Genomic DNA, 12,813 nt, shown 5'->3' with positions numbered 1-12,813 from the left:
TCTATACTTTTCTTTGTTCTCTTTGTTCTTTGTTCTCTCTTGATAGCTGAAACACTCTAGCCCAGGCATCATGCTGGTGAATCTCCTTTGCACCCTCTCTAATGCAATCACTTCCTTCCTATGGTGTGGTGACCAGAACTGCACTTAGTACTCCAGCTTAACCTGCATTTTAAATAACTCCAACCCTGCCCTTGTATTCAATGCCTCGGTTAATAAAGGCAAGCAAGCCCAAAAGCCTTCTTAACCACTTTTTTTACCTGTCCTGCTGATCTGTGGACTTGCACACCAAGGTCCCTTTGATCCTCTGTACTTCCTTGGGTCCGACCATTCATTGTATATTCCCTTGCCTTGTTAGTCCTCCCAAAATGCATTACCTCACACTTTTCATGGTTAAATTCCATTTGCCACTCCTCTGTCCATCTAACCAGCCTGTCCATATCATCCTCTAATCTAAAGCCTTGCTCCTCACTATTTACCACATCACCAATTTTTGTGTCATCTGCAGACTTTCTTATTATACCTCCCACATTCACATCCAGATCATTAACGTATACTACAAACAACAAGGGCCCCAGCACTGATCCCTGCGGAACATTATTGGCCACAGGCTTCCAGTCACAAAAACAAGCTTCAACCATTACCTTCTGCTTCCTGCCACTAAGCCAGTTTTGGATCCAGTTTGCCAAATTGCCCTCGATCCCATGGGCTCTTACCTTCTTCATCAACCTCCCATGTGAGACCTTGTCACATGGTTACTAGCCATACTAAAGTCCATGTAGACTACATCAGCCACAACTACCCTCATGTACACATTTAGTCACCTCCTCAAAAAATTCAATCATGTTTGTAAGACATGGAGCTGAATTCTTCTGCCCGCCTGCTGCAAGATCGCCACGGGCGTGACACGGACCATTTAAAGGTCCATTGACCTCGGGCGGGAATTTCCGGTTGAGAATCCTGCCCATGATCTCCTTTTGACAAAACCATGTTGACTGTCCTTGATTAGCCATTACCTCTCCAAATGGACATTAATTTTGTCCCTTAGAGTTTTTTTTCCGGGTTTCCCTACCACTGAAGTTAGACTCACTGGCTTGTAATTTCATGATTTGTCCCTACTTCCCTTCTTGAATAATGGCATCACATTAGCTCTCCTGCAGTCCTCTGGCACCTATCCTGTGGCTGGAGAAGTTTTAAACATTTTTGTCAAAGCCGTTGAAATCTCCTCCTTTGCTTCCCACAGCAACCTGGCATACATCTCACCTGGCCCAGGGATTTAGCCACTTTCAGGCCCACTAAAACAGTTAATACCTCCTCCCTCTCAATGTTATGTTGTTCAAGTAAATCACAGTGCGCCTCCCTGATTTCAATACCTACATCATCCTTCTCCATAGTGAATACAAATGAAAAGTACTAATTTAAAACCTTACCTCTATCTTCCGGTTCCACACACAAATTTCCACGTTGGTCCCTATGGGCCTTACTCTTACCCTGCTCAACCTCCTTCCCTTAATATACTTCTAAAACACCTTGGACCTGGCGATTTTGCATTGTCGCGCGTCCTGAAGACAATGGATGAACGGACATCACGTGATAATCGCCAGGCAGGAATGTTCCCTTCCAGTCGGGGAACACTTCAGCAGTCAAGGGCATTCAGCCTCTGATTTTCGGGTAACCGTTCTCCAAGGCAGCCTTCAGGACGCCCGATAACGCAGAATCACCGAGCAGACACTTATAGCCAAGTTCCGCACACATGAGTACGGCCTCAACCGGGACCTTGGATTCATGTCGCATTACATTCATCCCCCACCATCTGGCCTGGGCTTGTGAAATCCTACCAACTGTCTGGCTTGAGACAATTCACACCTCTTTAACCTGGTTACCCCTCTCTCTGGATCTGTAAAGACTTCATTACCTGCAAATGCTCGCATTCAAAGTATTGTCTTGCATCTTTGACTTTGTCTATATATATATATGTTTCTGGAACATACCTCTTCATTCACCTGAGGAAGGAGCAGTTCTCCGAAAGCTAGTGATTTGAAACAAACCAGTTGGACTTTAACCTGGTGTTGTAAGACTTCTTACTGTGCTCACCCCAGTCCAACACTGGCATCTCCACATTATAAGTTGACTTGGACACAGCATTTTTTAAAAATTCATTCATTGCCCATCCCTAATTGCCATTGGAAGGTGATGGTGAGCTGCCTCCTTGAACTGTTCCAGTCCCTGTGATGTAGGTTGCACCCACAGTGCTGTTAGGGAGGGAGTTGCAGGATTTTGACCTGACAACAGTGAAGGAATGGCGATATATTTCCAAGTCAGGATGGTGAGTGGCTTGGAGGGAACTTCCAGATGGTGGAGTTCACATGTCTGTTCTGCTCTTGTCCTTCTAGGTGGTAGTGGTCGGGGTTTAGAAGGCGCTGCCGAAGGAGCCTTGGTGAGTTCTTGTGGTGTACCTTTGTTGAGATCATCAGGGGAATTCACCCATTCTAAATTAATGTTAGACCATTAGCATAGCTGTGACTGCGGGTCCTATTTTACATCTAATCCTGTGAAGTCAACAAGTTACAGGAAGTGTGAGCACATAAATGTGAAAGGTCAAAGATTGTGTTTACTTGTGCCACACACTAGGGGAAATACTTTCCGCACATAGTGATGCAGAAGCTGCAGTTGCAACTACTGCTTGCTGATCCCTAAAATTATGCCTCAAAATTAAGACTAAAATAGCAAAAAAAAAGGGGGAAATGTCACTGAGAATGAAGTGGCAGACCCAGCAACAATATTCACTAAATGCTAAATCCGGATGGCTTCAATGAATATGTCAGCTACACCATTTTCATAATGGAACAAACAGTATCTGCAAAAGAATTGTACGCAAACTACCTTGTCCAAACGTTTCTTGCTCACTTACTCCCTTCTTGAATAAAATATGAAATTCATCATCCAACGTGGAGCTCAAGGCCATGATCTTGGGATTAAGAGTCACATTAACTACCAAGTGAGATAGCCAGGTTGTGCAGAAACTTGTTCGGCAAAGCCATTCTAATTTGAGTGACAGCCTCACAATTCACTGCCCCAAAACATTTCAAAATTTACATCCACCGGTGTGAACAAGAAACATGATTTCAGACCACATTTGCAAAAGCCTTTTGCTGCTCATTACCATCAATTGAGATGTTAAGGTATAATTCTGATACTGCTCTGGTTTGATTAATTTGTGTTTCAATTATTTCATTTCAATAGAGATAAATCCTGAAAGTCCAATACTGTTTCTTTTGTTAGACCTTTGCCATGTACGTGCCCATCAAACCTGAATCGATTAATGACAATCGCTGTCTTCAATCAATACTTTGTCAGGAGTGCCATCAATTGCTTTACCCTAACCCTGTCTCAGTTAATTAATGGTGATAGTTGCTGATGATGAATTGCTACCACTAATCAACCATTAAAGTGGCTTCAGTAGTGCCTACCAGTTCAATAATTTTGTCTCTAACTATTAAACCATTAAGGTGGTGGAGCATCCAAAATTAATGTGAACTGAAAGCAAAGACAATGATAGTAATTTCTAATTTTGTTTGACATATTTAGTTTTCAGTTAGAGTTCTTTATGATTATGCAGCCAAGAGAAAGGTATTAAAATTAAGATCAGAAAACAAAATAGTTGTGGTAATATACGATGAAATTACTATGTAATTGGAAAAATTAGTTAATTAAGGACACAACTTAGCTTTCAAAAATGCAGCCGGTGCTTGTCTAATGATTAATTTAATGGAATAATAATCAGGTGGGTCTGTAAAGGGTACAAAATGACAAATAAGCTTGAATTACTTACCTACGTAGAGCTGGCTATATAGTTCTAGTCTAGTATGACCCTGGGTTGGAGCCTTCCTGAAATCTCTGCGCAGTAGATCTACTTGAAGGCTTGCTTCCTTTACGTTGCGCTCAGCAATTACTCGATGCCACTGGTCATCATTCAAAGGATTTGGGGATCTCACTGTAAGTTCCTCTGGGCCATTCCCCACATCAAATGAAAATGTTACATCAGTTGGAGCTGAAAATATAATGATCATAATTCAGTTTTTATTTGACTAAAACATAAAAATCAGATGCATTTCGAGAGGGAAAGGGGACCAGGTGATAATGGTGAGATGACATGTAGACAGGATTAAAAATAGTCACAACTATATTAACATTTTGAGCCTCGTGCCTTTTCCCTATTTTTCAAAGATTTTTTTTATAATTTCTTAACATTCTGCTGCAGTAGGTACCTGGTGGATCTCTGTGTCTATTCGGAGCCCTGGATATGTGTTATCCCTTCTTAGTTCCCAAATAACAGAGATTCAGGCTGTGCTTTTTAACAAAGTTTAATTGAACTTTGTCAGCTTTAGTGTCCACTGGTAAACTTTGGTTACATTACAAACTTAGGTCAGATTGATTGTCTTTAATGAATACAGTGGTTGAGTTTAAAATACAATTACCAATCTTGGTTATTCTTCAAATCATGATACACAGTACAAAATTACTGATTGATTTAAACAAAAGAAAGATGGAGATTTAGCAAAAGCAAGCAAAGAAAATAAGTTTCAGAAAGAAGTAGATTGATTCTGGAATGGATTTTTCCATCCCAACAAGTGATTTTTAAGGAGATTATTATATTAACGTCTCACCTTCTTTTCATCTCTGATTGGCTTTAACTAATTTATAATTCTCTCAATTCGACCGAAGTGTCTGTGTCAATTTTGAGAGAGATATGTATTTAAATATATTGGTCTGATTTTCTCATACCATTGTCTGAGGAAAACACATTTTTCGCTAGGACTTATCACCATGGACTGGTTGTTACCATTGAAACCTCATGAAACCATAGGGACCTCAGCCCAGTTCTTTATAACACAATAGGGTCTTTTAGCTATTTGACCTCGCTGTCTCTAGCAGTCTGCAAAATGTGAAAATCGCGAGTCTTATCTGATTAATTTCCAGCTATAGTTGCACTTATGCTTAATATGATTTTCTGTTAATTATTCTTAATGAGTTCTCAATTAAACCTTTTATCCATCTCATCTGTAGCTAACTAGAAAAGATGATTTCTATCAGTACCTTAATTCAAAATTCCAAATATTAGCACTTTTCTTTTTGTCAGACTGAAGTTTAATACCAATGTAAGTCTTTCCTCTAGGGATTGTGAGCATAAAATGTTGTGAGGATCTCAAATTATTCCGCTTCCTTCTTTTGGCATGAATATACAAGAAGACAGCCAACAGGACTTCAATTATATTTGTCCTCCCAAAGGAAGAAAGTGATAATTACATTACTAGTCCTTGGAAAGATGATATAAGTTTCTGGACTAATTTGCCAATTGTCCATGTGCCAAACCAGACAAAATGGAAAATATCAGATCTAGGTGTGATTTGCGATCTGAACTATGTTAATGCACCAACTGTCTTTTAACAGACGTATATTTTCTGCTTAAATGGAATTCCGGAGTCATACTAAACCAGTAGGATTTGTTTTTATCTTGTATAATTGCTTTACATGGCTATGTGTTGAATACCTTTGTTCAATAAGGTTATCATAAAGATAAACACTTGAGAGTGTCTCTTGACAGTGACTTCCTGATTTAATCTCTCCCAACTGCAATAGATATCAATTAGAAATTGCATTTTAAAGTAAGCATATAAATGCAAGATTTGTTTTCTATTCTTTATTTATCACTACACTTTTAAACTCCAATTATCTTTATATAAGAAATGGTGGTTACTTCCTAAATAAAAACAAAAAATGCTGGAAATACTCAGCACGTCTGGCAGCAGTCCCATTTTGGGTGTGTAAAGTGAGGTCGCTATCAAACAGGACTCAGATTTTTTTTGCCCTCAGTCGGGAACGCCCAGCAGAGGCTGCACATACCTCATTTCCTGTACTGATGTGCTCAGCTCGTCCGTGCAGGAAGAGATCAGGGCACCATTTTTTTTTTTAAATTTACAGTACCCAATTCATTTTTTCCAATTAAGGGGCAATTGTGCGTGGCCAATCCACCTAACCTGCACATCTTTGGGTTGTGGGGGCGAAACCCATGCAAACACGGGGAGAATGTGCAAACTCCACACGGCCAGTGACCCAGAGCTGGGATTGAACCTGGGACCTTGGCACCGTGGGGCACCAATGCTAATCACTGTACCACCGTGCTGCCCAGGGCACCATTTTTAAATGCTGCCCTGATCTCTGACCCCCTCAGACTCTCCATTGGACTCCGCAATGTACCTGTTAGGGGTCTTTGAGCGCCACCTCATAAGGGCAGGGCATCCCTGTGCCTGATTCTGGGCACCTTGGCACTGCCAGCCTGGCACCCTGGCTGTGCCTGAGTGGCAGTGCTAGGATACCACCCTGTTTGGACCCCTACTACCCTGGGACATCCAATGGCCTGGGAGTCTCCCCAAGTCCTATTACGCCTGGCCCATATTTGTGTGAACCAGTGCTAAATGGCACAATGGCAAGGTCTCCCAGATACGGGTGTTCATTCCGGGGTCTCGGGAGAATTGGGCGCACTTGGGCTCACTTAAATATATAAATCTAGATCTCGCCTCGTGGGGGCAAGCTCCAAATTACGACATCTCGTTCAACTTCGCGAGGCGTTCTGAGCATCGCAAATTTTGCGCGAGGCCTCTTGTGAGATTTAATTGTGTGTTACTGAGTTGGGTGGGACATGGCCCTTCAATCACACCCAATGTTTCTTCTTTCATCAGTATTTACAATATTTCTGGTTTTATTTTAGATTTCCAGCAACACAATATTTTGCTTATGGTCATTTCCTGCTCTGTCCCAGTCAAGAAACATTTCACCCTGCTCCTTCACCCTTTCAGATTACCTGAGTGCTAAATCATACTTGCACAAGTTTTTAACTTCTGTTTTTACCTTGTGTTCATAAAGAATATACTTGATTAAGTCTAGACCATTTCCATGCACACATCTATCTCACATATTCAATTACTAAACACTAATTGTTCTGTTTCTTTTTTTCCAACTGCATTACACACTCATTGAGTCCCCTGATCTTGACATTCTAAGTTTATGATTTTTTGTGAGAGGTGAGTGATTTATTTAATTGTGGGAAAATAGTTTCTTTTGAGACAATTCTGTACGGGAATGGATGCATTGGTGGGGATGGAAGACGAGGCTGTATGTGAGATCTTCCTGAATTCAGATATGGATATCTCATGAATTAAGTTTCTTTAATTTGACTTAATTAGATGATTTTCTTAATTTTCTAGATCACTAACCTCAGTGACTGGCTATCTCTAAATTGTTGCTATTGGCGATCCAATTCATTATCTCAGAATATCTGCTTTAGCTGAAGGGATGGTCAAAATAGCATTGCGCAGATTTGAGGCAGTGTGTGAGTATCGCAATCTGCTGAACATTCAAGTTTCCTCATCTAAATATTTAAATGCATTGAGTAATTCACTTCCTGGCTCCCCCTCAACTTCTTCCCACAGCACCTTTCCATGCAATCGCAGAAGGTGTAACAGCTGCCCCTTTACCTCCTCCTTGCTCACCATCTCCAGGCCTAAACACTCTTTTCAGGTGAGGCACTGCTTCTCGTGAACCTCCATCAATATGGCCTGTTGCATTTGCTGCTCCCAGTGCGGCCTACTCTATATTGGAGAGACTAAATGCAGACTGGGTGACTGCTTTGCAGAACACCTCCAGACCGTCCGCAAAGAAGGACCCAAACCTTCCTGTCGCTTGCCATTTCAACTCACCATCCTGCTCTCACATCCACATGTCTGTCCTTGGCTTGTGGCAATGTTCCAGCGAAGCCCAGTGCAAACTGGAGGAACAGCACCTCATCTTCCACATTACAACCTTCTGGACTTAACATTGAGTTCAACAGCTTCAGACTGTGAATTCTCTCCTCCACCTTCACCCCATTTTCATTTCTATCAATTTGTCTTCATTTGTTCCATAGATCTGTTTTCTCCTCAGCATTGTCCCCCTCACCCCACCCCACTTGAACCATCGGTTCCCTGTTCTCAGTTGCCCTTTGACACATTGTTCACTTTTGTTTGCCACTCACACATTCTAATCTCTTTCTGTGTCACTATCAGCACCCTTCTTATCCTTAATCACCCCCATTTACATTCCTTTTGTCTTTCTGTCCATGACATCTTTGACAAACTCCCCCAAGGCTGGCCCCCTATCCAGCCCCACTGTTCCATGCCTCCCATAACATCAGTATAAATCTGACCCTATTTCCCGTTCTCTCCAGCTTTGACAATCATCCAGACTCAAAACGTTAGCTCTCTTCTTTCTCCACAGACGCTGTCAGACCTGCTGCAGTTGTCCAGTTTTTGTTTCAGATTCCAGCGTCTGCAGTAATTTGCTTTTATCTAGCTTCCAAAGTCTGTCGATTATCTACAAGGCAAAAGTCAGCAGTATGATGGGAGTACTCTCCACGCACATGGATGAGTGCAGTTCCAACAACTTGACATCATTCAAGACAAAATAACCCACTTTATTGGCACCCCATTCCGCCATTATAAAAATTAACTCCCTCCACCACCAGTACAGAGAGGCAGCAGTGTGTACCACATATTAAATAAACTGTAACAACTTGCCAAGCTTCCTATGACAGTACCTTCCAAACCCATGAATGATGTCTTTCACCGAGAACTCTATGGTATTAGGGGCTGGTTTGGCACAGTGGGCTAAACAGCTGGCTTGTAATGCAAAACATGGCAGGTTCAATTCCCGTACCGGCCTCCCTGAACAGGCGCCGGAACGTGGCGACTAGGGGCTTTTCACAGTAACTTGATTGAAGCCTACTTGTGACAATAAAGCGATTATTATTATTAAATAAATAGTGAAGACCAATTGTAATATTGAAAAACTTTGATCAGGCCACGTGTGAGCAGGGGAAGGGGGAAAATTTTGAGAACATGTCGGGTTGGATTGTGAGAGTGGCAATTTGAGGGGGAGTCGAGAGCTGGGTTTAGAGATGTAAAAGCAGGGGTAGAGTTGTGAGGACGGGGTGGCTAGAGTTTTGAGGATTGGGTTTTCTTAATTTATTTCTCCACGGGATGTAGGTGGGTATCTCTGGCTGGGTCAGCATGTTTTGCCCAGCAGTGGGACATGAGAGCTGAAGCACAGGAACCCAGAGGGACAAAAGAATTAGAGGCAGCAGTAAGCTATTCAGCTCTTCAAGCATGCTCCACAATTTGATAATATAATGGCTGATCTGATTTGAAGCCTCAACTCCACTTTTTATTCTTCCTTGGTATGTGGGAGTTGCTGGTTGGGTCAGTATTTTTACAGCCCATCGTTAATTGCCCTTGAGAAGGAGGTGGTAAGCCACCTTCTTGTACCACTGCAGTCCAAGTGTAGTTATACCCACAGTGCTGTCAGGAAAGGAGTTCTGGGATTTTGACCCAGCAGCAGTGAAGGAATGGCGATATAGTTCCAGGTCAGCATAATGTGTGGCTTGAGGGGGAACTTGCAGGTGGTGATGTTCCCATGCATCTGCTGCTATTGCCTTTTTAGGTGTAGTAAAGGTCATGGGTTTGGAAGGTGCTGACAAAGGGGCCTTGCTGGATTGCTGCATCGCATCTTGTATTTGGTACACACTGGTGACACTGTGGGTGGGGTTTTCTGGCCTTTTCCACCAGCAGGATCTTGGTCCTACTGAAGGTGACCCTTGCAGGTTCCACGATGGCAGGGCAGGCGAGCCATGTAAAGCGCTTTTGGTGGGACCAGAAAATCATGCTAGCAGCCAATGGTGAGCTGTCTCCACCGAGGGAAAACATGCTGCAGACGGGCCGGAAAGTCCCGGGCTGTGTGTTGGTGTTGGAGAGAGTGAATGTTTAATGTGGTGGATGGGGTGCCAATCAATCGTCTGCTTTGTCCTGGATGGTGTTAAGTTTCTTGAGTATTGTTGGAGCTGCACTCATCCAGGCAGGTGGGCAATATTCCATTATTTAAAAAAAAATAATCTTTATTGTCACAAGTAGGCTTACATTAACACTGCAATGAATTACTGTGAAAATCCCCTCGTCACCACATTCTGACGCCTGTTCGGGTACACCGAGGGAGAATTCAGAATGTCCAGATTACCTAACAGCGCATCTTTTGGGACTTGTGGGAGGAAACCGGAGCGCCCGGAAGAAACCCACGCAGACACGGAGAGAACGTGCAGACTCCGCATAGACAGTGACCCAAGCTGGGAATCGAACTTGGGACCCTGGCGCTGTGAAGCCATAGTGCTAACCACTATGCTACCATGCTGCCCACACTCCTGACTTGTGCCTTGTAAACGGTAGACAGGATTTGGGGAGTTCGGAGGTGAGATACTTGCTGCAGAATTTCTATTCTCTGACTTGCTTTTATAACCATGGTATCTGTATGGCAGGTCCAGTTCAGTTTCTTGTCAATGGTAACCTCCAGAATATTTTTGTAATGCCATTGAATGTTGTGGGGAGATGATTCGATTCTCTCTTGTTGGAGATGGCCATTGCTTGGCACTTGTCTGGTGCAAATATTACTTGCGCCATATCATCCCAAAATAACAAGAATTGTGAGAGTGAGGGTATGATAGAGTTAATAATAATATAATAATAATAATTGCTTATTGTCACAAGTAGGCTTCAATAAAGTTACTGAAAAAAGTCCCTAGTTGCCACATTCCGGCACCTGTTCGGGGAGGCCGGTACGGGAATTGAACCCGCACTACTGGCCTTGTTCGGCATTACAAGCTAGCTGTTTAGCCCACTGTGCTGAGTTGTGGGATTAGTGGGGTATAGTTGAGAGTGGGGTGGGTAGAGTTGTGAGGGAGGGTGGGTAGAGTTGTAAGATTGGGGGGAAATGGATTTTCTGCAATCATTTTGCAGGCTGTCCTGAAGCAAGAGTTGGGGCCTCAAGAGTTCATTCCCTCAGGACATGTCCTCTGAACCATAACAGGGAAAAGAATCATGAATGCAGATCTCATGGGGATTTGGAATTGAGGCAGGGGTGATATTCCCAGAATCTCAGCCTCATTGTGGCCTTGGAGGAGGAGGAACAAACAACCCCAATGACTCTTTGGGTTGCAACCCACAATTTTGGGAACCCCTGTTTGGGCAGTCAATTCATCATCATAATGCAGCACAAAAAATGACCTGGGAGATGAAGCAAGAAGGGCCACAGAAAGGACGTGTGTGTGCCATATGTGGCTCATGTCTATACAGTGAATACCAATGATGTGGAGATGATGGCATTGGACTGGGGTGGGCACAGTAAGAAGTCTTACAACCAGCTTAAAATCCAACAGGTTTGTTTCGAATCACTAGCTTTCAGAGCATAGCTCTTTCATCACTTGGTAATAACAACTGGTTAACATTCACCTGATGAAGGAGCAGTGCTCTGAAAGCTAGTGATTCGAAACAAACCTGTTGGACTTTAACCTGGTGATGTAAGACTTCGTACTGTGAATACCAATGGCACAGAAGGAGAGGGGCAGCAGGCACCACCACCGGCAATGGTTTGGTGAGTAATAACGGGCTCCCTCTTTGACTCACCAAAATCTTGTTTGATTGGCTCCTTATTGCTCATAGCACCATGAATTCACTTCAGTTTGAATCTAATTGGGTTTTGGAGCAAGCAATGAGATAGACTAATGTTTGGCCTATCCACACTGTGCATTGGCTTTGTAACTTTAAGGATGTGATAAAAAAAATAGTTGAATACATTCAGATTTGGAAAAGGCACATCATTGTGAAAGAGAAACTCAAACATTTGTGGCCAACTGAGGAGGTTGAATAGAGGGTAGCCCATTCACCCCTTCCCGTACCAGTCTCCCCGAACAGGCGCTGGAATGTGACGACTAGGGGCTTTTCACAGTAACTTCATTTGAAGCCTACTTGTGACAATAAGCGATTTTCATTTCATTTCATTTAGTCATAACAACTGGTTAACATAACTATTAAAATGAAGGTAACTTATCAACTGATTTGAATTCTTGACCAAAGGTTCAGTGCGTTCTCTAGAATGTTCTGTTGCACAAAATAAAATCCATATTTGTGTCACTCTTCCTGAGCTCTGACGATTTGGCACTCATAATGATTTACAATCAACAATGTAAAAGGCATCATAATTAATGCGAAGCTGCACTGTTTTGAAATGGCCCTGCTTTTATTGGGATGACTGGCCATAAAGGAAAAGCATATCCTCTCTCATCACATCATTCCTCATTTAAAATACCTAAGAAATCATTGAACAGCTTTAGGCAGGCTGCAGCAGACTGCTTTCCCACATGGAAGTGCCCACAATGTCGGGATCCAAAAGAAAGTGAAAACTTAATTTTAAAAAAAAATTATAATTTTCACTCATTCCTTCCTTACATAGCCCCCAGTTGGGTTTAGGGTTATAGGTGGTGACAACCTGCTGACATCTCATTCACTCAGTTTTGTGTGAAGCTTTTCAAATGACTATCGGGGGTGTGTGTGCACGTAAGGATTTTGTGGGTACAACTTCCGCAGGTGGCCATGGAGTGAGTGGTCGCACACAAGGCAGCTCCAGCACGAAGGCATTGGTTCTGGCAGTTTTTACCCGGTAGTGGGGTAGTTTTAGCGGAAATGTTGAGCGGAAGGTGTAGGAGAAGAGGTTCTCCAAGATTGGCATGTCTACTGGCTATCATACCCGACAGTTAAGGACCTGGCCAAGGAGCTGGAGGAGACCTGTGGCATAGCACTGATTTTGAGAATGGCAGAGGGGAAGGGTCATAATCGGTGGGAAAGCCCCAAATGGAGCAGTTGGTGAGCTTCATCATGGAGGAATTTTGCCAGCAAAGGA

The 12,813-nt window shown here is 42.9% G+C and overlaps 1 protein-coding gene across 1 annotated transcript in view; it reads right to left on the bottom strand.

Annotated features, from left to right (window-relative positions):
- The window catches only part of cntnap2a (contactin associated protein 2a), a 2,812,093-nt gene that overhangs the window by 360,941 nt on the left and 2,438,339 nt on the right, over positions 1–12,813 (bottom strand). Inside the window, exon 17 of the mRNA XM_072508818.1 lies at positions 3,830–4,048. Within this exon, the coding sequence (XP_072364919.1) occupies positions 3,830–4,048 (219 nt within the window). The remainder of the gene's footprint in view (positions 1–3,829; positions 4,049–12,813) is intronic.

The sequence above is a fragment of the Scyliorhinus torazame genome, chromosome 6 (genome assembly GCF_047496885.1).
Source record: "Scyliorhinus torazame isolate Kashiwa2021f chromosome 6, sScyTor2.1, whole genome shotgun sequence".
Lineage (NCBI taxonomy): Eukaryota > Metazoa > Chordata > Chondrichthyes > Carcharhiniformes > Scyliorhinidae > Scyliorhinus > Scyliorhinus torazame.
The sequence above is the reverse complement of the archived record's forward strand: the minus strand, read 5'-3'. Positions and strand labels throughout refer to the sequence as shown.